Genomic DNA, 23,800 nt, shown 5'->3' with positions numbered 1-23,800 from the left:
ACATGATAGAGGAATTGGAGCTATTTCCTATTTCTTAAACACCAGAGGGACCCAGTTTTACTTGCATAATGAATTTATTTTACGTCTCTTGGAATATTGACTCATAATTGTTTCTGTTCAATGGTTCTTTCTACCACCAGCTCAGGGGGGTGGCGATGGGGAGTTTATGTGCCCCGACTTACGCCAATCTCTTCCTGGGCTGGTGGGAGGATAAATACGTCTTCCCAGATCAGCACCAATGGTGGAATGACAATATCGCTTTTTGGACTCGTTATATTGACGATGTGTTCCTGATCTGGGAGGGTAGCATATATTCTTTGCAGAAGTTTATTAACATCCTGAATCAAAATGATATCGGCCTGAGTTTCACTTATGAAACTCAGACAGAACAAATTAAGTTTCTTGATGTGGTTGTAAGAAAAACTGAGGGGACCCTAAGCACGTCAGTATACCGGAAACCTACAGCCACCAACAGTATCCTTCATTGGGATAGTCACCACCCCCCTGCTGTTAAAAGGGGTATTCCCAGGGGACAGTATCTGCGGGTTCGCAGAAATTGTTCTTCTGGGGGTAACTTTTATTCAGAATCCCAAAAATTTAAAAACAGACTGGCACAGAGAGGTTATCCATTAAACCTTCTGAAAGAGTCTTTTCAGTTTGCTGAGTCTAGGAAGAGGGAGGACCTTCTGGTACCAAGATCTAGGGATGAGACAGAAGAAGATCATCCAAAAAGAAACAACATGGATCTATCGATTTCAGTCCCAGTCCCCCCTTGGTCTCAATGAAAGACTAACTTTTACGTGTTATATTTGAATCCCTGGTTCATTTAATATGCATTCTGCTTCAGTATTCGTATGTGGCCTTTTTACTGGCAATATAGATGCGTAAAGCATTTGGTAATTGGCGAACAAATATTAGTTTGCCATATCTTAACTATTTGATGTCTTTTCCCCTTCATTGTTGATATCGAGGGGGTGACCCAAGTGTATGACATCTTTTGGTGATTATCCATTATAATCATGGGAGACATTTGTTAGTGTATGTCCCTCTATGTTCCTGGCCAATTTCAGTCGCTAATATTAAAAATATGGACGTCTCTTTCATTTATGATTAATACATTGTTAATAAGACTATGTATGAATAATGTATATACTATTGTTATGTTATCCATGGTGTCTTTGAACACAATTTGCGTTCCAGTATGCGTTCCATCGTAAAACTGGAAGTGATGTATAAGAATTTCCGGTCCCTGGGTTTGACGCACAGTAACAACGTACGGTTCACGTTGTGTTCCATTTCACCGGAAGTTACATAGGAAGTAAGGCGGTGCGCTTCAAAGTGCGGTCTAAATACCGGAAGTAGATCACTGGCGTCCGGACGTAAGCTCTGGGCAAGCGCATCGGTTTGAATAAATAGCGCGACTGCGGCCAGGTATACTATGGCTCAAGCAATTTGGTTTTGGGACTGTATCATCTGTCCACATGTGAGTAGGTTTTTCTTTCTGATTGGATGTATCCAAGCTCTCTATGAATGTATATTTTCCCTAGATGATGCTGTTTTTTTTTACTTATTTGAATATATATATATACTCTATAGGTACCTACAGTAGGACAGCCATATCTTTGGTGGTCGGCAATACCATTTATATCCAGCCTTGAGCTAAGTATCATATTTATATCTTTATGACCTGTTTTGAGATCACCCCCTGATGAGCCTAAAAAGTTGTAGGTGAAATGAGTCAGGATCTCCTTTCTTCATTTGGGGTGTTTTAGTGGTAACCCTGGGCAAGCATTTGCATGTCTCTTTGCACATTTCGTGTGGTATATATATATACCTATACCCTTTCTAGTATAATAAAGTTAATTTTAAAAAGTCACTTTCTTTATAAGATTAAATATATGAATAGCCTTTAAGTTGGGCATTTCAGCTTTTTTCCAGAACCCCACACCCCCGCCACTCAGGTGCCCCGTACCTCTGGCACTACAAGTTTGAATGGGAAGTACACAGCTCTGTCTACTGTGTAGTGGAAAGAACTCATTACTTTAGTGCTGATTCTATTGAAATGAATCAGAGCCGCACTGCAGTAACAAGATCGGTTCACAACACAGTGGCCGGAACTGGGTGATTCTGGTGCCTGAGTAACGGCGGGGGTACAGAGTGTCAGATCAGATACTGATGGCCTTTCCTGAGGAAAGGTCATCACTTGTTAAAAGCTCAAAATCACCCATAAGGTTACCTCTAAGAACACCAGAGATTCCTCGATGATAAGTAGCCACAACTACTGGTCTTTAGTAGTGTTGATCGAGCATGCTCTGCCAAACACCAGTTCGGCTCTAGTATCTCGATGCTCGGCATATGGCGATATTCGGCCGAATACCTCATGTGCTCGAGCGCAATGCTCGAGTCTCCTCCCTGCATGTTTCTTCACTGCTACGCAACCAATAAATGTGCAGGTAAGTACTGCCTTCACTGTAATGCCATAGCCATGTTGGTTACTGGCATTACAGTAATTGGCTGGCCGGAACGCGTTATCTGGTGCTATATAGCACCCGATGACGCGCATTTGGCTCAGTTTTAGTCAGGGAGAGCTGTACTGAGGAAGGGACAGACAGTGTATGGAGTGATATAGAAAAACTTTTCAGAAACCTAAACGTCCTTTTAAGGAGTATTGTGTGTGGCAGCAGCAATATATATTTTTAGCGCAACCTGTGCTAAATTTCTAAAACTTTAAAGACGTGGCAGCAATATCCATTTTTAGCGCATCCTGCGTGCAATAGTTAGGCCGCCGCAGACAGCGATATTAGCTGCGCCACATCTCCTGTGTAAAGTGTGCACATCCAAAAAATATCTGTGACATCCAATATACTTTTTCCATAGACAGTGTCCGCTGCGGACAGTGACATTAGCTGCGCTACATATGCAGTGTAAAGTGTGCGCTAGGGTTGTTTCAAGCAGCGCTCTCATTGTTCTCAGATACTAGACTGTGCAATAGCGAAGCCTAGTATCGAAAAAAGACAAATCATGGTATTGAGGTCGACCAACTTGCAGGATGACGGGCCGAATTGGATGGACAAATGTCATTTTTTTCGGCCTTATGTACTATGTTACTATTATACCAGGCAAAAGTATCGATTGGGTATTGATGGTGCCACAACCCTAGTGTGCACATCCCAAAAATATCTGTGACATCCAGTGTACATTTTTCCATAGACGCTGTCCGCTTCTAACAGTGACATTACCAGTGCCACATCTCCAGTGTAAAGTGTGCACATAAAATTTTTATCTGTGACATACAGTGTATTTTTTCCGTAGACGCTGCGGATAGTGACATTAGCAGTGGTACCTCTCCTGTATAACATTTCCTAATCCAAAATACCTGTAACATTCCCTGTAATTTTTTATTAGCCGCTGGTTACAGTATTGACATTATCTGCGGGATATCTCCTGTGTGACGTTTCCACATCGAAAATACCTTTTTAAATTTGTTTGCGCATACACTTCCAAATCCTACGCTACTGTACGTGTGACATACTCTCAAGCATATATCACATTTAATATGAAGAAGGTGAGCAGTAAGGGACGGGGAAGTGGCCGTGATGCTAATGATGCACGCAAAGGCCGTGGCCCTGGGCATGTTGAAACTGTGCCTGCTGCCAGAGCACAAGAAAAACAATCATCCACGATACTAGGGATGAGCGAACTCGAACTGTATAGTTCGGGTTCGTACCGAATTTTGGGGTGTCCGTGACACGGACCCGAACCCGGACATTTTCGTAAAAGTCCGGGTTCGGGTTCGGTGTTCGTCGCTTTCTTGGCGCTTTTGTGACGCTTTCTTGGCGCTTTTTGAAAGGCTGCAAAGCAGCCAATCAACAAGCGTCATACTACTTGCCCCAAGAGGCCATCACAGCCATGCCTACTATTGGCATGGCTGTGATTGGCCAGAGCACCATGTGACCCAGCCTCTATTTAAGCTGGAGTCACATAGCGCCGCCCGTCACTCTGCTCTGATTAGCGTAGGGAGAGGTTGCGGCTGCGACAGTAGGGCGAGATTAGGCAGATTAACTCCTCCAAAGGACTTGATTAACTGATCGATCTGCAGCTGTGGATCATTGAGCTGCTGATCCTCAATTGCTCACTGTTTTTAGGCTGCCCAGACCGTTTGTCAGTCACATTTTTCTGGGGTGATCGGCGGCCATTTTGTGTCTTGTGGTGCGCCAGCACAAGCTGCGACCAAGTGCATTTAACCCTCAATGGTGTGGTTGTTTTTTGGCTAAAGCCTACATCAGGGTGAAGCTGTCACACCAAGTGCATTTAACCAGCAATAGTCTGTTCATTTTTTGGCCATATACAAAATCAGGGGCAAGCTGCGCCTGTCACCAAGTGCATTTAACCCTCAATGGTGTGGTTGTTTTTTGGCTAAAGCCTACATCAGGGTGAAGCTGTCACACCAAGTGCATTTAACCAGCAATAGTCTGTTCATTTTTTGGCCATATACAAAATCAGGGGCAAGCTGCGCCTGTCACCAAGTGCATTTAACCCTCAATGGTGTGGTTGTTTTTTGGCTAAAGCCTACATCAGGGTGAAGCTGTCACACCAAGTGCATTTAACCAGCAATAGTCTGTTCATTTTTTGGCCATATACAAAATCAGGGGCAAGCTGCGCCTGTCACCAAGTGCATTTAACCCTCAATGGTGTGGTTGTTTTTTGGCTAAAGCCTACATCAGGGTGAAGCTGTCACACCAAGTGCATTTAACCAGCAATAGTCTGTTCATTTTTTGGCCATATACAAAATCAGGGGCAAGCTGCGCCTGTCACCAAGTGCATTTAACCCTCAATGGTGTGGTTGTTTTCTGGCTAAAGCCTACATCAGGGTGAAGCTGTCACACCAAGTGCATTTAACCAGCAATAGTCTGTTAATTTTTTGGCCATATACTACATCAGGGGCAAGCTGCGCCCGTCACCAAGTGCATTTAACCCTCAGTAGTGTGGTTGGTCAAGCTGTGACACCAAGTGCATTTAACCAGCAATAGTCTGTTCATTTTTTGGCCATATACTACATCAGGGGCAAGCTGCGCCCGTCACCAAGTGCATTTAACCAGCAATAGTGTGGTTATTTTTTGGCCATATCCCAGTCTAATTCTGTCACTAAACCCATACCTGTCACCCAGCGCCTAAATACTAGGCCTCAAATTTATATCCCGCTAAATCTGTCCCTAGTGCTGTAGCTGGGCGAGTTATTTAGTGTCCGTTCAAGCACATTTCTTGTTCTGGGTTGAAATACAATTCCCAATTTAGCAATTTCATAATTTAGTGGTTTCTGCTATATCAGAGCTATTTGAAATCTATCCCTAAAAGGGTATATAATATTCAAGGTGCACATTGGGTCATTCAGAATAACTTCACACACACCCGCTACTGTGTATTTCCAAGTCTAATTCTGGCACTAAACCCATACCTGTCACCCAGCGCCTAAATACTAGGCCTCAAATTTATATCCCGCTAAATCTCTCGTTACCGCTGTCCTGTTGTAGCTGGGAAAGTTATTTAGTGTCCGTCAAAGCACATTTTTTGTTCTGGGTTGAAGTACAATTCCCAATTTAGCAATTTCATAATTTAGTGGTTTCTGCTATATCAGAGCTATTTGAAATCTATCCCTAAAAGGGTATATAATATTCAAGGTGCACATTGGGTCATTCAGAATAACTTCACACACACCCGCTACTGTGTATTTTCAAGTCTAATTCTGTCACTAAACCCATACCTGTCACCCAGCGCCTAAATACTAGGCCTCAAATTTATATCCTGCTAAATCTCTCGTTACCGCTGTCCTGTTGTAGCTGGGAAAGTTATTTAGTGTCCGTCAAAGCACATTTTTTGTTCTGGGTTGAAGTACAATTCCCAATTTAGCAATTTCATAATTTAGTGGTTTCTGCTATATCAGAGCTATTTGAAATCTATCCCTAAAAGGGTATATAATATTCAAGGTGCACATTGGGTCATTCAGAATAACTTCACACACACCCGCTACTGTGTATTTTCAAGTCTAATTCTGTCACTAAACCCATACCTGTCACCCAGCGCCTAAATACTAGGCCTCAAATTTATATCCTGCTAAATCTCTCGTTACCGCTGTCCTGTTGTAGCTGGGAAAGTTATTTAGTGTCCGTCAAAGCACATTTTTTGTTCTGGGTTGAAATACAATTCCCAATTTAGCAATTTCATAATTTAGTGGTTTCTGCTATATCAGAGCTATTTGAAATCTATCCCTAAAAGGGTAGATCATATTGAAGGTGCACATAGGGTCATTCAGAATAACTTCACACACACCCGCTACTGTGTATTTCCAAGTCTAATTCTGTCACTAAACCCATACCTGTCACCCAGCGCCTAAATACTAGGCCTCAAATTTATATCCCGCTAAATCTCTCGTTACCGCTGTCCTGTTGTAGCTGGGAAAGTTATTTAGTGTCCGTCAAAGCACATTTTTTGTTCTGGGTTGAAGTACAATTCCCAATTTAGCAATTTCATAATTTAGTGGTTTCTGCTATATCAGAGCTATTTGAAATCTATCCCTAAAAGGGTATATAATATTCAAGGTGCACATTGGGTCATTCAGAATAACTTCACACACACCCGCTACTGTGTATTTCCAAGTCTAATTCTGTCACTAAACCCATACCTGTCACCCAGCGCCTAAATACTAGGCCTCAAATTTATATCCTGCTAAATCTCTCGTTACCGCTGTACTGTTGTTGCTGGGCAAGATATTTAGTGTCCGTCAAAGCACATTTTTTGTTCTGGGTTGAAATACAATTCCCAATTTAGCAATTTCATAATTTAGTGGTTTCTGCTATATCAGAGCTATTTGAAATCTATCCCTAAAAGGGTATATAATATTCAAGGTGCACATTGGGTCATTCAGAATAACTTCACACACACCCGCTACTGTGTATTTCCAAGTCTAATTCTGTCACTAAACCCATACCTGTCACCCAGCGCCTAAATACTAGGCCTCAAATTTATATCCTGCTAAATCTCTCGTTACCCACCGCTGTACTGTTGTTGCTGGGCAAGATATTTAGTGTCCGTCAAAGCACATTTTTTGTTCTGGGTTGAAATACAATTCCCAATTTAGCAATTTCATAATTTAGTGGTTCCTGCTATATCAGAGCTATTTGAAATCTATCCCAAAAAGGGTATATAATATTCAAGGTGCACATAGGGTCATTCAGAATAACTTCACACACACGCTTCTGTGCATTTCCAAGTCTAATTCTGTCACTAAATCCATACCGGTTACCCAGCGCCTAAATACTAGGCCTCAAATTTATATCCCGCTGAATTTGAATACAATACATTGGGCCAAATAATATATTTGTTGTTGTGGTGAACCATAACAATGAGAAAAACATCTAGTAAGGGACGCGGACGTGGACATGGTCGTGGTGGTGTTAGTGGACCCTCTGGTGCTGGGAGAGGACGTGGCCGTTCTGCCACATCCACACGTCCTAGTGTACCAACTACCTCAGGTCCCAGTAGCCGCCAGAATTTACAGCGATATATGGTGGGGCCCAATGCCGTTCTAAGGATGGTAAGGCCTGAGCAGGTACAGGCATTAGTCAATTGGGTGGCCGACAGTGGATCCAGCACGTTCACATTATCTCCCACCCAGTCTTCTGCAGAAAGCGCACAGATGGCGCCTGAAAACCAACCCCATCAGTCTGTCACATCACCCCCATGCATACCAGGGAAACTGTCTCAGCCTCAAGTTATGCAGCAGTCTCTTATGCTGTTTGAAGACTCCGCTGGCAGGGTTTCCCAAGGGCATCCACCTAGCCCTTCCCCAGCGGTGAAAGACATAGAATGCACTGACGCACAACCACTTATGTTTCCTGATGATGAGGACATGGGAATACCACCTCAGCATGTCTCTGATGATGACGAAACACAGGTGCCAACTGCTGCGTCTTTCTGCAGTGTGCAGACTGAACAGGAGGTCAGGGATCAAGACTGGGTGGAAGACGATGCAGGGGACGATGAGGTCCTAGACCCCACATGGAATGAAGGTCGTGCCACTGACTTTCACAGTTCGGAGGAAGAGGCAGTGGTGAGACCGAGCCAACAGCGTAGCAAAAGAGGGAGCAGTGGGCAAAAGCAGAACACCCGCCGCCAAGAGACTCCGCCTGCTACTGACCGCCGCCATCTGGGACCGAGCACCCCAAAGGCAGCTTCAAGGAGTTCCCTGGCATGGCACTTCTTCAAACAATGTGCTGACGACAAGACCCGAGTGGTTTGCACGCTGTGCCATCAGAGCCTGAAGCGAGGCATTAACGTTCTGAACCTGAGCACAACCTGCATGACCAGGCACCTGCATGCAAAGCATGAACTGCAGTGGAGTAAACACCTTAAAACCAAGGAAGTCACTCAGGCTCCCCCTGCTACCTCTTCTGCTGCTGCCGCCTCGGCCTATTCTGCTGCTGCCGCCTCGGCCTCTTCCTCCGCCTCTGGAGGAACGTTGGCACCTGCCGCCCAGCAAACAGGGGATGTACCACCAACACCACCACCACCACCTCCGTCACCAAGCGTCTCAACCATGTCACACGCCAGCGTTCAGCTCTCCATCTCACAAACATTTGATAGAAAGCGTAAATTCCCACCTAGCCACCCTCGATCCCTGGCCCTGAATGCCAGCATTTCTAAACTACTGGCCTATGAAATGCTGTCATTTAGGCTGGTGGACACAGACAGCTTCAAACAGCTCATGTCGCTTGCTGTCCCACAGTATGTTGTTCCCAGCCGGCACTACTTCTCCAAGAGAGCCGTGCCTTCCCTGCACAACCAAGTATCCGATAAAATCAAGTGTGCACTGCGCAACGCCATCTGTAGCAAGGTCCACCTAACCACAGATACGTGGACCAGTAAGCACGGCCAGGGACGCTATATCTCCCTAACTGCACACTGGGTAAATGTAGTGGCAGCTGGGCCCCAGGCGGAGAGCTGTTTGGCGCACGTCCTTCCGCCGCCAAGGATCGCAGGGCAACATTCTTTGCCTCCTGTTGCCACCTCCTCCTTCTCGGCTTCCTCCTCCTCTTCTTCCACCTGCTCATCCAGTCAGCCACACACCTTCACCACCAACTTCAGCACAGCCCGGGGTAAACGTCAGCAGGCCATTCTGAAACTCATATGTTTGGGGGACAGGCCCCACACCGCACAGGAGTTGTGGCGGGGTATTGAACAACAGACCGACGAGTGGTTGCTGCCGGTGAGCCTCAAGCCCGGCCTGGTGGTGTGTGATAATGGGCGAAATCTCGTTGCAGCTCTGGGACTAGCCAATTTGACGCACATCCCTTGCTTGGCGCATGTGCTGAATTTGGTGGTGCAGAAGTTCATTCACAACTACCCCGACATGTCAGAGCTGCTGCATAAAGTGCGGGCCGTCTGTTCGCGCTTCCGGCGTTCACATCCTGCCGCTGCTCGCCTGTCTGCGCTACAGCGTAACTTCGGCCTTCCCGCTCACCGCCTCATATGCGACGTGCCCACCAGGTGGAACTCCACCTTGCACATGCTGGACAGACTGTGCGAGCAGCAGCAGGCCATAGTGGAGTTTCAGCTGCAGCACGCACGGGTCAGTCGCACTACAGAACAGCACCACTTCACCACCAATGACTGGGCCTCCATGCGAGACCTGTGTGCCCTGTTGCGCTGTTTCGAGTACTCCACCAACATGGCCAGTGGCGATGACACCGTTATCAGCGTTACAATACCACTTCTATGTCTCCTTGAGAAAACACTTAGGGCGATGATGGAAGAGGAGGTGGCCCAGGAGGAGGAGGAGGAGGAGGAGGAAGAGGGGTCATTTTTAGCACTTTCAGGCCAGTCTCTTCGAAGTGACTCAGAGGGAGGTTTTTGGCAACAGCAGAGGCCAGGTACAAATGTGGCCAGCCAGGGCCCACTACTGGAGGACGAGGAGGACGAGGATGAGGAGGAGGTGGAGGAGGATGAGGATGAAGCATGGTCACAGCGGGGTGGCACCCAACGCAGCTCGGGTCCATCACTGGTGCGTGGCTGGGGGGAAAGGCAGGACGATGACGATACGCCTCCCACAGAGGACAGCTTGTCCTTACCCCTGGGCAGCCTGGCACACATGAGCGACTACATGCTGCAGTGCCTGCGCAACGACAGCAGAGTTGCCCACATTTTAACCTGTGCGGACTACTGGGTTGCCACCCTGCTGGATCCACGCTACAAAGACAATGTGCCCACCTTACTTCCTGCACTGGAGCGTGATAGGAAGATGCGCGAGTACAAGCGCACGTTGGTAGACGCGCTACTGAGAGCATTCCCAAATGTCACAGGGGAACAAGTGGAAGCCCAAGGCCAAGGCAGAGGAGGAGCAAGAGGTCGCCAAGGCAGCTGTGTCACGGCCAGCTCCTCTGAGGGCAGGGTTAGCATGGCAGAGATGTGGAAAACTTTTGTCAACACGCCACAGCTAACTGCACCACCACCTGATACGCAACGTGTTAGCAGGAGGCAACATTTCACTAACATGGTGGAACAGTACGTGTGCACACCCCTCCACGTACTGACTGATGGTTCGGCCCCATTCAACTTCTGGGTCTCTAAATTGTCCACGTGGCCAGAGCTAGCCTTTTATGCCTTGGAGGTGCTGGCCTGCCCGGCAGCCAGCGTTTTGTCTGAACGTGTATTCAGCACGGCAGGGGGCGTCATTACAGACAAACGCAGCCGCCTGTCTACAGCCAATGTGGACAAGCTGACGTTCATAAAAATGAACCAGGCATGGATCCCACAGGACCTGTCCGTCCCTTGTCCAGATTAGACATTAACTACCTCCCCATAACCATATATTATTGGACTCCAGGGCACTTCCTCATTCAATCCTATTTTTATTTTCATTTTACCATTATATTGCAAGGCTACCCAAAGTTGAATGAACCTCTCCTCTGCCTGTGTGCTAGGCCTAAATATATGCCAATGGATTGTTGCAGTGGTGGCTGACGTGAAGCCTCATTCTCTGCTATGACATGCAGACTGATTCTCTGGTGACATGAAGCCAGATTGTCTGTTACGGGACCTCTCTCCTCTGCCTGGGTGCTGGGCCTGAATTTATGACAATGGACTGTTGCAGTGGTGGCTGACGTGAAGCCTGATTCTCTGCTATGACATGCAGACTGATTCTCTGCTGACATGAAGCCAGATCCTCTGTTGCGGGACCTCTCTCCTCTGCCTGGGTGCTGGGCCTAAATTTATGAAAATGGACTGTTGCAGTGGTGGGTGACGTGAAGCCTCATTCTCTGCTATGACATGCAGACTGATTCTCTGCTGACATGAAGCCAGATCGTCTGTTACGGGACCTCTCTCCTCTGCCTGGGTGCTGGGCCTAAATTTATGAAAATGGACTCTTACAGTGGTGGGTGACGTGAAGCCTGATTCTCTGCTATGACATGAAGACTGATTCTCTGCTGACATGAAGCCAGATCCTCTGTTACGGGACCTCTCTCCTCTGCCTGGGTGCTGGGCCTAAATATCTGACAATGGACTGTTGCATTGGTGGCTGACGTGAAGCCTGATTCTCTGCTATGATATGAAGACTGATTCTCTGCTGACATGAAGCCAGATTGTCTGTTACGGGACCTCTCTCCTCTGCCTGTGTGCTAGGCCTAAATATATGCCAATGGATTGTTGCAGTGGTGGCTGACGTGAAGCCTGATTCTCTGCTATGACATGCAGACTGATTCTCTGGTGACATGAAGCCAGATCCTCTGTTACGGGACCTCTCTCCTCTGCCTGGGTGCTGGGCCTAAATTTATGAAAATGGACTGTTGCAGTGGTGGGTGACGTGAAGCCTGATTCTCTGCTATGACATGCAGACTGATTCTCTGGTGACATGAAGCCAGATCCTCTGTTACGGGACCTCTCTCCTCTGCCTGGGTGCTGGGCCTAAATTTATGAAAATGGACTGTTGCAGTGGTGGGTGACGTGAAGCCTCATTCTCTGCTATGACATGCAGACTGATTCTCTGCTGACATGAAGCCAGATTGTCTGTTACGGGACCTCTCTCCTCTGCCTGGGTGCTGGGCCTGAATTTATGACAATGGACTGTTGCAGTGGTGGCTGACGTGAAGCCTGATTCTCTGCTATGATATGAAGACTGATTCTCTGCTGACATGAAGCCAGATTGTCTGTTACGGGACCTCTCTCCTCTGCCTGGGTGCCGGGGCCTAAATATCTGAGAATGGACTGTTCCAGTGGTGGGTAACGGGAAGCCAGATTCTCTGCTATGATATGAAGACTGATTCTCTGCTGACATGAAGCCAGATTGTCTGTTACGGGACCTCTCTCCTCTGCCTGGGTGCTGGGCCTAAATTTATGAAAATGGACTCTTACAGTGGTGGGTGACGTGAAGCCTGATTCTCTGCTATGACATGAAGACTGATTCTCTGCTGACATGAAGCCAGATTGTCTGTTACGGGACCTCTCTCCTCTGCCTGGGTGCCGGGGCCTAAATATCTGAGAATGGACTGTTCCAGTGGTGGGTGACGGGAAGCCAGATTCTCTGCTATGGAACCTCTCTCCAATTGATTTTGGTTAATTTTTATTTATTTAATTTTTATTTTAATTAATTTCCCTATCCACATTTGTTTGCAGGGGATTTACCTACATGTTGCTGCCTTTTGCAGCCCTCTAGCCCTTTCCTGGGCTGTTTTACAGCCGTTTTAGTGCCGAAAAGTTCGGGTCCCCATTGACTTCAATGGGGTTCGGGTTCGGGACGAAGTTCGGATCGGGTTCGGATCCCGAACCCGAACATTTCCGGGATGTTCGGCCGAACTTCTCGAACCCGAACATCCAGGTGTTCGCTCAACTCTACACGATACCTAGCTTGATGTCCCAGTTTGCAGGGCGGCGCAGGACACCACTCTTGAAGTCAGACCAGTGCGACCAGGTGGTCTGTTGGATTGCAACAGATAAGGCTTCCAGTCAGTTAAGCACCACCCTGTCTTCCACCAAGTCCAGTTTCAGTAGCCAAGGGTCTGCTCAACACAATCCTCACCCTAATCCTCCTTCCTCCCACCATGTAAAGTTTGGGCAAGCAAGTGTTTCCACGATCAGATATTCCGAGAAGCTCATTTCAGCGCCATTCCTTGATTTGGCCCCCTCACCAGATCTTGTGCCCTGATTTCCAAACTCTTGAGCATCCACAGTCACAAGAAGATGATGGTGGGGTACGGCAATTACTGTTTAATGAGGTGGATGATGATGAGACACAGTTGCCAATAACTCAACGGCAATTACTGTCTCAAGAGGTTGATGAAGAGGATGACACACGGTTGTCAATCACTGAGGTTGTGGTTAGGTCAACAAGTCAGGAGGATGAGCAGAGTGAGGAAGTGGAAGAGGAGGTGGCAGACAATGAAGTCACTGACCCAACCTGGGAAGGTGGAAAGCCGAGCAAGAACAGCAGTACAGAAGGGGAGGGATCTGCAGCACCGCAACAGGCTGGAAGAGGCAGTGGGGTGGCAAATAGGAGAATGCGGGCCACACCAAACAGGCCTGCAACTGTTCCATGGAGCACCCCCTTGTGGGAATCTCCCTTGCCAAAGGGTAGGTGTTCCACAGTATGGCATTTTTTTTAAGGAAAGTGCGGACGACAAAAGAATAGTAGTTTGCAACCTGTGCTGTACCAAAATGAGCCAAGGTGTGAACACTAGCAACCTCACCACCATCAGCATGATCCGCCACATGGCATCCAAGCACTGTAATAAGTGGGATAAACGCCTGGGTCCACAATCTGTGTCTGCGGGTCACACAACTGCCTCCTCTCCCCCTGTTTTATGTGCTGGCCAATTCCCTGATGAAGGTACAGGCCCGGATGCCTCCCACCATGCACCTGGACCTTTGCAAGCACCATCATCAACCACATCCACTTCTGTGTCCCAGCGCAGTGTCCAAATGTTCTTACCCCAGGCCTAAGAACGCAAGCTCAAACACACAGCCACCCACCCACAGGCCATAGCACTATATGTTCAGCTTATCAAATTACTGGCCCTTGAAATGTTGCCAAAGCTCCTGTGGACACTGAGGCCTTTCGCAGCCTAATGTCGGCGGCCATCCTGCGTTATGCAGTCCCCAGCCGCCACTATTTTTCAAGGTGTGCTATGCCCGCGTTACATCAACATGTGTCCCGTAACATCACACGTGCCCTGACCAACGCAGTTACTAGGAAGGTCCACTTAACCACGGACACATGGACAAGTGCATTTGGCCAGGGATGCTACTTTTCCCTGGCAACACACTGGGTAAACATTGAGGAGGACGGGAGCAAGTCGTACCCTGGGATGGCACAGGTGCTACTGACGCCAAGGAATGCTGGTCCTACGTTGATCAGAGTCTCCGCCAGCACCTACATTAGTGGCTCCAACCCCCACTTGTCCTCCTCTGCCTCCTCCTCCACTTCTACCTCCGAATTATCCATGTGCAGCACCAGTCAGCCATCAGTCGGTAGCTGGAAGCAGTGTAGCACTGCAGTGGGGAAGCGGCAACAGGCTGTGATAATGCTGACATGATTAGGGGACAAACAGCACACTGCCGCAGAACTATGGCAGGGTATAAGAGACCAGTCTGAGCTGTTGCTCTCGCCACTCAACCTAGAACCAGGCATGGTTGTGTCTGTTAATAGCTGTAACTTGGTGGGGCTTTGGAGCTCGGCAAGCTCACACACATCCCATTCCTAGCCCACGTCTTAAACTTGGTGGTTCAGCGGTTTCTCAAAACCTACCCCAATTTGCCTTAGCTACTGGTGAAGGTGCACCGCGTGTGTGCACATTTCCGCAAGTCATCGACAGCTATAGCCAGTCTGTCAACGCTGTAGCAGAGCTGGAATTTGCCAGCTCACCGGCTGTTGTGCAATGCAAGCATGCACTGGAACTCGACGTTCCACATGTTGGCCAGGCTTTGTGAGCAGCAAAGGGCAGTAGTGGAATACCAGCTGCAACATGATCGTCGCTTTTCCAGTCAGCTTCCGCTATTCACAAGCAAGGAGTGGGCAACACAAGGAGTGGGCAACACAGATGGTGAGCAGCGATAACACTATTATCAGCGTAACCATCCCACTTCTGTGTCTACTCAAACGCTCGCTGCTCACAATTAAGAACGATGCTTTGCATGTGGAAGAGGTAGAAATGGGGTAAGACATTACACAGGGTGATAGCCAGACCACCCTCAGTTCATCTTCTCAGCGCAAATTAGATGATGAAGAGGAGGAGGAGCAGGAGACAGTTGTCTCCGCTACAAAGGGTAGTACCCATGGAAGTTTAATTTCATCTGTTCTGCGTGGGTGGGCAGAAGAGGATGAAGAGGATGAGGAGATTGAGAGTCATCCTCCTGATTACGACAGCGAAGTATTGCCTGTTGGTACTCTGTTGGAACATTGCTCCAAAAATTTAGATCTGACAACACTGGCAGCAGAGTCCATAGTTACTTGGGCAACCAAGGAAGCGAGACTAGGGGTTCACAGCAGTTCCAACAGAGGCAGGGCAACACTCTCCAAAGCCTAGGACAGTTTCATGACACCCCACCAGCACCCTCACCCTGATGCACGGCCTACTGTCACAAGGAGGGAAAACTTTTGGAAGACAGTGGAGTACATAGCAGACCGTGTCAGTGTCCTCAATGAACCCTCAGTGCCTTACAACAACTGGATGTCCAAGCTGGAGACGTGGCACGAACTGGAGCTCTATGCCTTGGAGGTGCTGGCCTTCCCTGTCGCCAGCGTTTTGTCTGAGCGGGTATTTAGTGCTGCTGGTGGTATTATAACTAGATTATTTTGCGGATATTCGATTGAATATTCGTAGAAATCGAATATTTGTCATTATTCCTTTTATCGCGAATAATATGCGATTTAATTATTCGCCTATTGCGAGTTTATCTGTATAAGGCAACTTTCCTATTGGTTGGCTAACTTGAATTAACGAAGATAATGAATATAGTGCTATATTCTCTATATTCGTTAAATCTAGCAAGCCAATAGGAAAGTTGCCTATGGACAGCTCTAAGTTGGATTCGCAATGCGAGTAAACTTTCGCAATGCGAGTAATTTAAGTAAGTTTACTCGCAATTCGCACCCAACTTAGTTCTGTGTATAGGCAACGTTCCTAATGGTTGGCTTGCTAGAATTAATGAATATAACAAATACGAATATAGCGCTATGTTCTCTATATTCGTTAATTCTAGTAAGACAACCATTAGGAACGTTGCTTATATACAAAATTAAGTTGGATGCTCAATGCGTAATTTTACTCGCATTGCGCATCCAACTTTGAGCATGGTCTAGATGACTGTGATTCTCACATCCGACAGTGCATTCTAGCATGGAGATGTTCCCATGGTGATGGGGACGTTCCATGCGCACGGGAAGTCGGCACTCGGCAGACGCGCCAATGGGCACTGACTGGAGCAGCACTATAAGCACTATATTCGAAATATTCGAGAATTAACGAAGTGCTGATATTCTAAATTAAAATTTACTAATCGAATATTTGTACTCAACACTAATTATAACAGATAAGCGCATCCGCCTGTTAACTGAAAATGCTGACAGGTTGACTCTTATAAAAATGAACAAGGCCTGGATTGATCCTGACTTCTCGAATCCACCAGAGGAAAGCTGATGAACATAAAGGCACTTTAAATGTGTTGTTTATAATGTACTGAATACACTGTATTCCCATGCACCCCTTCCACCACAAAAAAGGGTATATGGTTGAATCTTCTTTTTCTCATCATCATCTTCCACCATATCAGTATGCTTATTCATCGATTATATGCCCTTGCATATAATGTTTTACAGGATGAGCTCACCTGCAGGCCCTCGCATATAATGTTTTACAGGGTCAGCTCACCTGCAGGCACTTACCTACAATCTTTTACAGGGTCAGCTTACCTGCAGGCCCTCGCGTATAATGTTTTACAGGGTCAGCTCACCTGCAGGCCCTCGTATATAATGCTTTATAGGGTCAGCTCACCTGCAGGCCGTCGCATATATTTTTTACAGGGTCAGCTCTCCTACAGGCCCTCACCTACAATCTTTTATAAGGTCAGCTTACCTGCAGGGTCAGCTCACCTGCAGGCCCTTGCATATAATGTTTTACAGGGTCAGCTCACCTACAGGCCCTTGTATATGTTTTAGGGGGTCAGCTCACCTGCAGGCCCTCGCATATAATGTTTTACAGGATCAGCTTACCAACAGACCCTCACCTACAACCTTTTAGAGGGTCAGCTCACCAGCAGACCCTCACCTACAATCTTTTAGAGGGTCATCTCACCAGCAGGCCCTCACCTACAATCTTTTACAGGGTCAGCTCACCTTCAGGCCCTCGCATATAACTGTTTTACAGGGTCAGCTCACCTGCATGCCCTCACCTACAATCTTTTACAGAGTCAGCACACATACAGGCCCTTGCATATGTTTTAGAGGGTCAGTTCACCTGCAGGCCCTCACCTACATCCTTTTAGAGGGTCAGCTCACCAGCAGACCCTCACCTACAATCTTTTAGAGGGTCATCTCACCTACAGGCCCTTGCATATAATGTTTTAGAAGGTCAGCTCATCTGCAGGCCCTCACCTACAACCCTTTAGAGGGTTAGCTCACCTACAGGCACTCGCATATAATGTTTTACAGGGTCAGGTCACCTGCAGGCACTCGCATATAATGTTTTAGAGGGTGAGCTCACCTGCAGGACCTTACCTACAATCTTTTACAGAGTCAGCTCACCTACTGGCCCTTGCATATGTTTTAGGAGGTCAGCTCACCTGCAGGACCTTGCATATAATGTTTTACAGGATCAGCTCACCAACAGACCCTCGCCTACAATCTTTTACAGGGTCAGCTTACCTGCAGGGTCAGCTCACCTGAAGGCCCTCGCATAAAATGTTTTACAGGGTCAGCTCACCTGCAGGCCCTCATCTACAACCTTTTAGATTGTCAGCTCCCCAGCAGGTTCTCACCTACAATCTTTACAGGGTCAGCTCACCTGGAGGCCCTTGCATATAAATGTTTTACAAGGTCAGCTCATCTACAGGGTCAGCTCACCTCAAGGCGCTCGCATATAATGTTTTACAGGGTTAGCTCAACTATAGGCCCTCACCTACAATCTTTTAAAGAGTCAGCTCACTTGCAGGCCCTCGCATATTATGTTTCACAAGGTCAGCTCACCTGCAGGCCCCGCATATAATGTTTTAAAAGGTTAGCTCACCTATAGGCCCTCACATATAATGTTTTACAGAGTCAGCTCACCTGCAGGCCCTCGCATATAATGTTTTACAGGGTCAGCTCACCTACAGGGTCAGCTTACCTCAAGGCCCTCGCATATAATGTTTTACAGGGTCAGCTCACCTATAAGCCCTCGCCTACAATCTTTTACAGGGTCATTTCACCTGCAAGCCCTCATATATTATGTTTTACAGGGTCAGCTCACCTGCTGGCCCTCACATATATTTTTTATAGGGTCATTTCACCTGTAGGCCCTCACCTACAACCTTTTAGAGTGTCAGGTCACCAGCAGGTTCTCACCTACAATCTTTTACAGGGTCAGCTCACCTACAGGCCCTCGCATATATTGTTTTAGAGGGTCAGCTCACCTGCAGGCCCTCACCTACAATCTTTTATAGGGTCAGCTCACATACAGGCCCTTGCATATGTTTTAAGGGTCATCTTACCTGCAGGCCCTTGCATATAATGGTTTGCAGGGTCAGCTCACCTGCAGGCCATCGCATATAATGTTTTACAGTGTCAGCTCACCAGCAGGCCCTCACCTACAATCTTTTAAAGGATCAGCTCACCTACAGGCCCTCGCATATAATGTTTTACAGGGTCATCTCACCTGAAGGCCCTCACCTACAATCTTTTAGAGGGTCAGCTCACCAGCAGGCTCTCACCTACAATCTTTTACAGGGTCAGCTCACCTGCAGGCCCTTGCATATGTTTTAAGGGTCAGCTTACCTGCAGGCCCTTGCATATAATGTTTTATGGGTCAGCTCACCTGCAGGCCATCGCATATAATGTTTTACAGGGTCAGCTCACTAGCAGGCTCTCACCTACAATCTTTTACAGGGTAAGCTCACATACAGGCCCTCGCATATAATGTTTTAGAAGGTCATCTCATCTGCAGGCCCTCACCTACAACCCTTTAGAGGGTCAGCTCACCTACAGGCCGTCGCATATATTTTTTACAGGGTCAGCTCTCCTACAGGCCCTCACCTACAATCTTTTATAAGGTCAGCTTACCTGCAGGGTCAGCTCACCTGCAGGCCCTTGCATATAATGTTTTACAGGGTCAGCTCACCTACAGGCCTTCACCTACAATATTTTAGAGAGTCAGCTCATCTGCAGGCCCTTGTATATGTTTTAGGGGGTCAGCTCACCTGCAGGCCCTCGCATATAATGTTTTACAGGGTCAGCTTACCAACAGACCCTCACCTACAACCTTTTAGAGGGTCAGCTCACCAGCAGACCCTCACCTACAATCTTTTAGAGGGTCATCTCACCAGCAGGCCCTCACCTACAATCTTTTACAGGGTCAGCTCACCTTCAGGCCCTCGCATATAACTGTTTTACAGGGTCAGCTCACCTGCATGCCCTCACCTACAATCTTTTACAGAGTCAGCACACATACAGGCCCTTGCATATGTTTTAGAGGGTCAGTTCACCTGCAGGCCCTCACCTACATCCGTTTAGAGGGTTAGCTCACCAGCAGACCCTCACCTACAATCCTTTAGAGGGTCAGCTCACCTACAGGCCCTTGCATATAATGTTTTAGACGGTCAGCTCATCTGCAGGCCCTCACCTACAACCCTTTAGAGGGTTAGCTCACCTACAGGCCCTCGCATATAATGTTTTAGAGGGTGAGCTCACCTACAGGACCTTACCTACAATCTTTTACAGAGTCAGCTCACCTACTGGCCCTTGCATATGTTTTAGGAGGTCAGCTCACCTGCAGGACCTTGCATATAATGTTTTACAGGATCAGCTCACCAACAGACCCTCACCTACAATCTTTTACAGCTTACCTGCAGAGTCAGCTCACCTGCAGGCTCTTGCATATAATGTTTTACAGGGTCAGATCACCTGTAGGCCTTCACCTACAAACTTTTAGAGGGTCAGCTCACCAGCAGGCCCTCACCTACAATATTTTAGAAAGTCAGCTCACCTGCAGGCCCTCACCTACAATCTATTACAGGGTCAGCTCATCTGCAGGCCGTTGCATATGTTTTAAGGGTCAGCTTACCTGCAGGCCCTCGCATATAATGTTTTACAGGGTCAGCTCACCTGCAGGCCCTAGCATATAATGTTTTACAGGGTCAGCTCACCAGCAAGCCCTCACCTACAATCTTTTACATGGTCAGCTTACCTACAGGTCCTCGCATATAATGTTTTACAGGCTCAGCTCACTTACAGGCCCTCACCTACAATCTTTTACAGGGTCAGTTCACCTGAAGACCCTCACATATAATGTTTTAGAGGATCAGCTCATCTGTAGGCCCTGACATATAATGATTTACAGGGTCAGCTCACTTGCAGGCCCTCACCTACAATCTTTTACAGAGTAAGCTCACCTATAGGGTCAGCTCACCTGCAGACCCTCGCATATAATGTTTTACGGGGTCAGATCAACTATAGGCCCTCACATAGAATCTTTTACAAGAACAGCTCACCTACAGGCCCTCACATATTATGTTTTATAAGGTCATCTCACCTGAAAGCCCTCGCATATAATGTTTTATAGGGTCAGATCACTTGCAGGCCATCACCTACAATCATTTAAAGGGTCAGTTCACCTACAGACTCTTGCATATAATGTTTTAGAGGGTCAGCTCATCTGCAGGCCCTAACATATAATGTTTTACAGGGTCAGCTCACCTGCAGGCCCTCACCTAAAATATTTTACAGGGTCAGCCTATTTGCAGGCCTCGGCCTAATGTTTTAGAGAGTAAGCTCACCAGTCCCACTACCTGAACAATTTTACCACAATGCGAATGAGTCCCTCCTTCATGTGATATACAGGTTGTATCCGAGTGCCTCTTGTAATTTTTGGCAGCACTTGCGCTTTATATACAAGTAAATAAACAGGAAATAATGTTTCCTAAATATTTTTTTGCTAAAATCAATTTTATCTTTGGTTTTGGGTGTATTATTGTCAGTCTGTAAAAGTGGCATACTACTCGGACAAAATCGTTCCCAGCAGCGACCTGGGAAACCAAGATGCATACAGACATCCTCCCTATGCTGTTCCCAAACCATTTCGGTGGTGTTTCAATCAATTTCTGACCTTTTTGTATGAACCAGATGCCCTCCCCTCTTCAGAGCAGGGGGTGCCTGGTTTAATGCTCGGGTTCTCCCATTGACTTCCAGGGTGCTCGGTAGAGCACCCGAGCATCCTGAGGTGTTCAGCCCGAGCACCCAGCACTTTGGTGCTTGATCAACATTAGTCTTTAGCTAATTTCTTAGGTTGTTTATTATAACATTTTTTTAAATGGGGTTTCTAAATCTATGGGTACTTCAGATTCTCTCATGGGATTATTATCATACTTTAGATTGACCACAATCCAGTAAACCTCTCCTTCACCGTGGAACAGAACATTGTGGTGAAAGACCTAAAACCAGCTACAGTATACGCATATGGTTACTATGAGACAGGTAAACATCTCTTTTTTTCCCTAATCCTTAAATTGTTTCATTGCTATACAACTCCTTCCAATTAACTTGGCCGACCTACTGTATGTTTTTTAGCGTATATGACTGTTCTAAATTTGACAATATATGGTAGATTGTAATGCTGCTACTTCTGTATTCCAGATGAACATGTTTCTGTGGAGTACAACCACCCTTGCAGTAATGGTAAATGAATCCGCACTTGCTTATAAATGACCTAATCTATAGGATCTTTCAAATTTTATGTACATAAAATTTTACTTAGCATGGCTGAACAAATTGCACCAGGGTCCATGTATGTGTCTACTCTATGAATGAGGGAATTTGTCATGAGGCAATATCTGAAATCGTTTTTATTTTGGGTCTACCTTGGTTTTCTTTGTGCCAACAAAAGTAATTTTTTTTAAGTGATAAATCTCAAATGTAACTAATTAACATAACTAACTAACACCTACTTTTCAACACTTAAAGGGGTTGTCTCACTTCAGTAAGTGGCATTTATCATGTAGAGAAAGTTAACACAAGCCACTTAATAATGTATTTTGATTGTCCATATTGCTTCCTTTGCTGGCTGGATTCATTTTTCCATCACATTATCCACTGCTCATTTCTATGGTTACAGACCACCCTGCAATCCATCAGTGGTGGTCGTCCTTGCACAATATTGGAAAAAGCACAAGCCTATGTGCGCTCTCATGGTCCCGGCCACCAGAGAGGCTGATGCTTTTTCCTATAGTGTGCAAGCACGACCACCACTGATGGATTGCAGAGTGGTCTGTAACCATGGAAACAAGCAGTGTATAATGTGATGGAAAAAGGAATCCAGCCATGCAATATGGATAATCACAATACATTAGTACGTGTCTTGTATTAATTTTTTCTATATGATAAATGCAACTTACTGAATTAAGTCAACCCCTTTAAGTGAGTGTTGTAATTGCTATTTTATAAGTAGTAAAATTTTTGTGCAAGTACCTCCAAAACATCACAAAGCCTTACTTTTGCTAATTTTTGAAGCCAGAATTCTGGAGTGCAGAACTTTGATAAATTCCCCCAATGTCTCTTCACACAGGCAAATTATCAGGTCGATTATCTGTACACTTGTTCCTAATAGTTGACCTTTGTAAAGGTGCCTCCGTTCATCGAGTGAAAGTATCACTGATGTGCGGTGGTGTACCAGCAATAGAGGCAGACCACACAACTATTATGAGGTCTATACAGAAAGAACTTGCTCTTCTCTTCCCCTTGCAAAAACACAGCATTTTCACACAGCCACCACTAGGGGAAGCTCAATGCAAAGAGATTATTCCCGCTTCCACGGTAGTTGTATTAATTCCTGTTCACTGAGCTCCCCCAGTGGTGGCTTCAGGCAGCTAGCTTTGTGATAGAAAAGAAAGAGATTTATCAATGTATTTTTGCCAGTTTTCTGGTGTATATACATAGAAAAATATGGGTGTTCAGAATAAGCATTATATACTTAATGTACCTGTTCCACTTTTTCCTACATAAATGTCCGATAAAGTGGATAAGGCCAAAGACAAAACTTCTTTTGCAATTGTTGTGGAACCCAAAATGTATTGTTTCTGAGCAGCAGATTGTCAACAGAGATCTGTTCCCCAGAAGCAATATTTTTCTATGTGGACAATCACAATAGTGATCTCTTGTCCCCTACATACAGAGTAGTTGATCTGCAGCTCTAAACTCGTCTGGCAAACAAGCAATTATTGAGAATGAATGGTTCGTTCACTATGATTGCCTGCTCAGTCAGCCCGTGCTAAAAAGTCCTTTACCCTATTAAAAGTATAGTTTGCTTATGCTACTAATCTGTTTATAACTTTTCTTCTGTTAATTGTTTGGCAGCAGAAAAGTCTGAAAATTCAAGATGAGACCCGGTTGTACCATTTGTATCAGTACCTACAACCCTGCACCAGAAGCAAAGATCCTGATAAAGCAATAACGCTGTCATAGTAACAATAAGAACACTAAATAAAATAACAAACACTTGTCTCACATCGTGTAGAAATATGCTTACTTACTCTGTTCAACTGGCTAGTAGTCTGTAGCTTACTTAATAAA

General features: G+C 46.3%; 1 protein-coding gene across 1 annotated transcript in view; it reads left to right on the top strand.

Annotated features, from left to right (window-relative positions):
• LOC122942209 (alpha-2-macroglobulin-like protein 1) overlaps nucleotides 1-23,783 on the top strand; it is a 288,592-nt gene extending 264,809 nt beyond the window's left edge. The window contains exons 34-36 of the mRNA XM_044299708.1: nucleotides 21,607-21,709; nucleotides 21,869-21,910; nucleotides 23,585-23,783. Of these exons, the coding sequence (XP_044155643.1) occupies nucleotides 21,607-21,709; nucleotides 21,869-21,910; nucleotides 23,585-23,610 (171 nt within the window). The 3' untranslated portion in view covers nucleotides 23,611-23,783. The remainder of the gene's footprint in view (nucleotides 1-21,606; nucleotides 21,710-21,868; nucleotides 21,911-23,584) is intronic.
• Nucleotides 23,784-23,800: the final 17 nt, after the last annotated feature.

This window comes from Bufo gargarizans, chromosome 6, assembly GCF_014858855.1.
Source record: "Bufo gargarizans isolate SCDJY-AF-19 chromosome 6, ASM1485885v1, whole genome shotgun sequence".
Lineage (NCBI taxonomy): Eukaryota > Metazoa > Chordata > Amphibia > Anura > Bufonidae > Bufo > Bufo gargarizans.
Note: the sequence above shows the minus strand (reverse complement) of the source record. Positions and strands in the feature narration are given on the sequence as shown.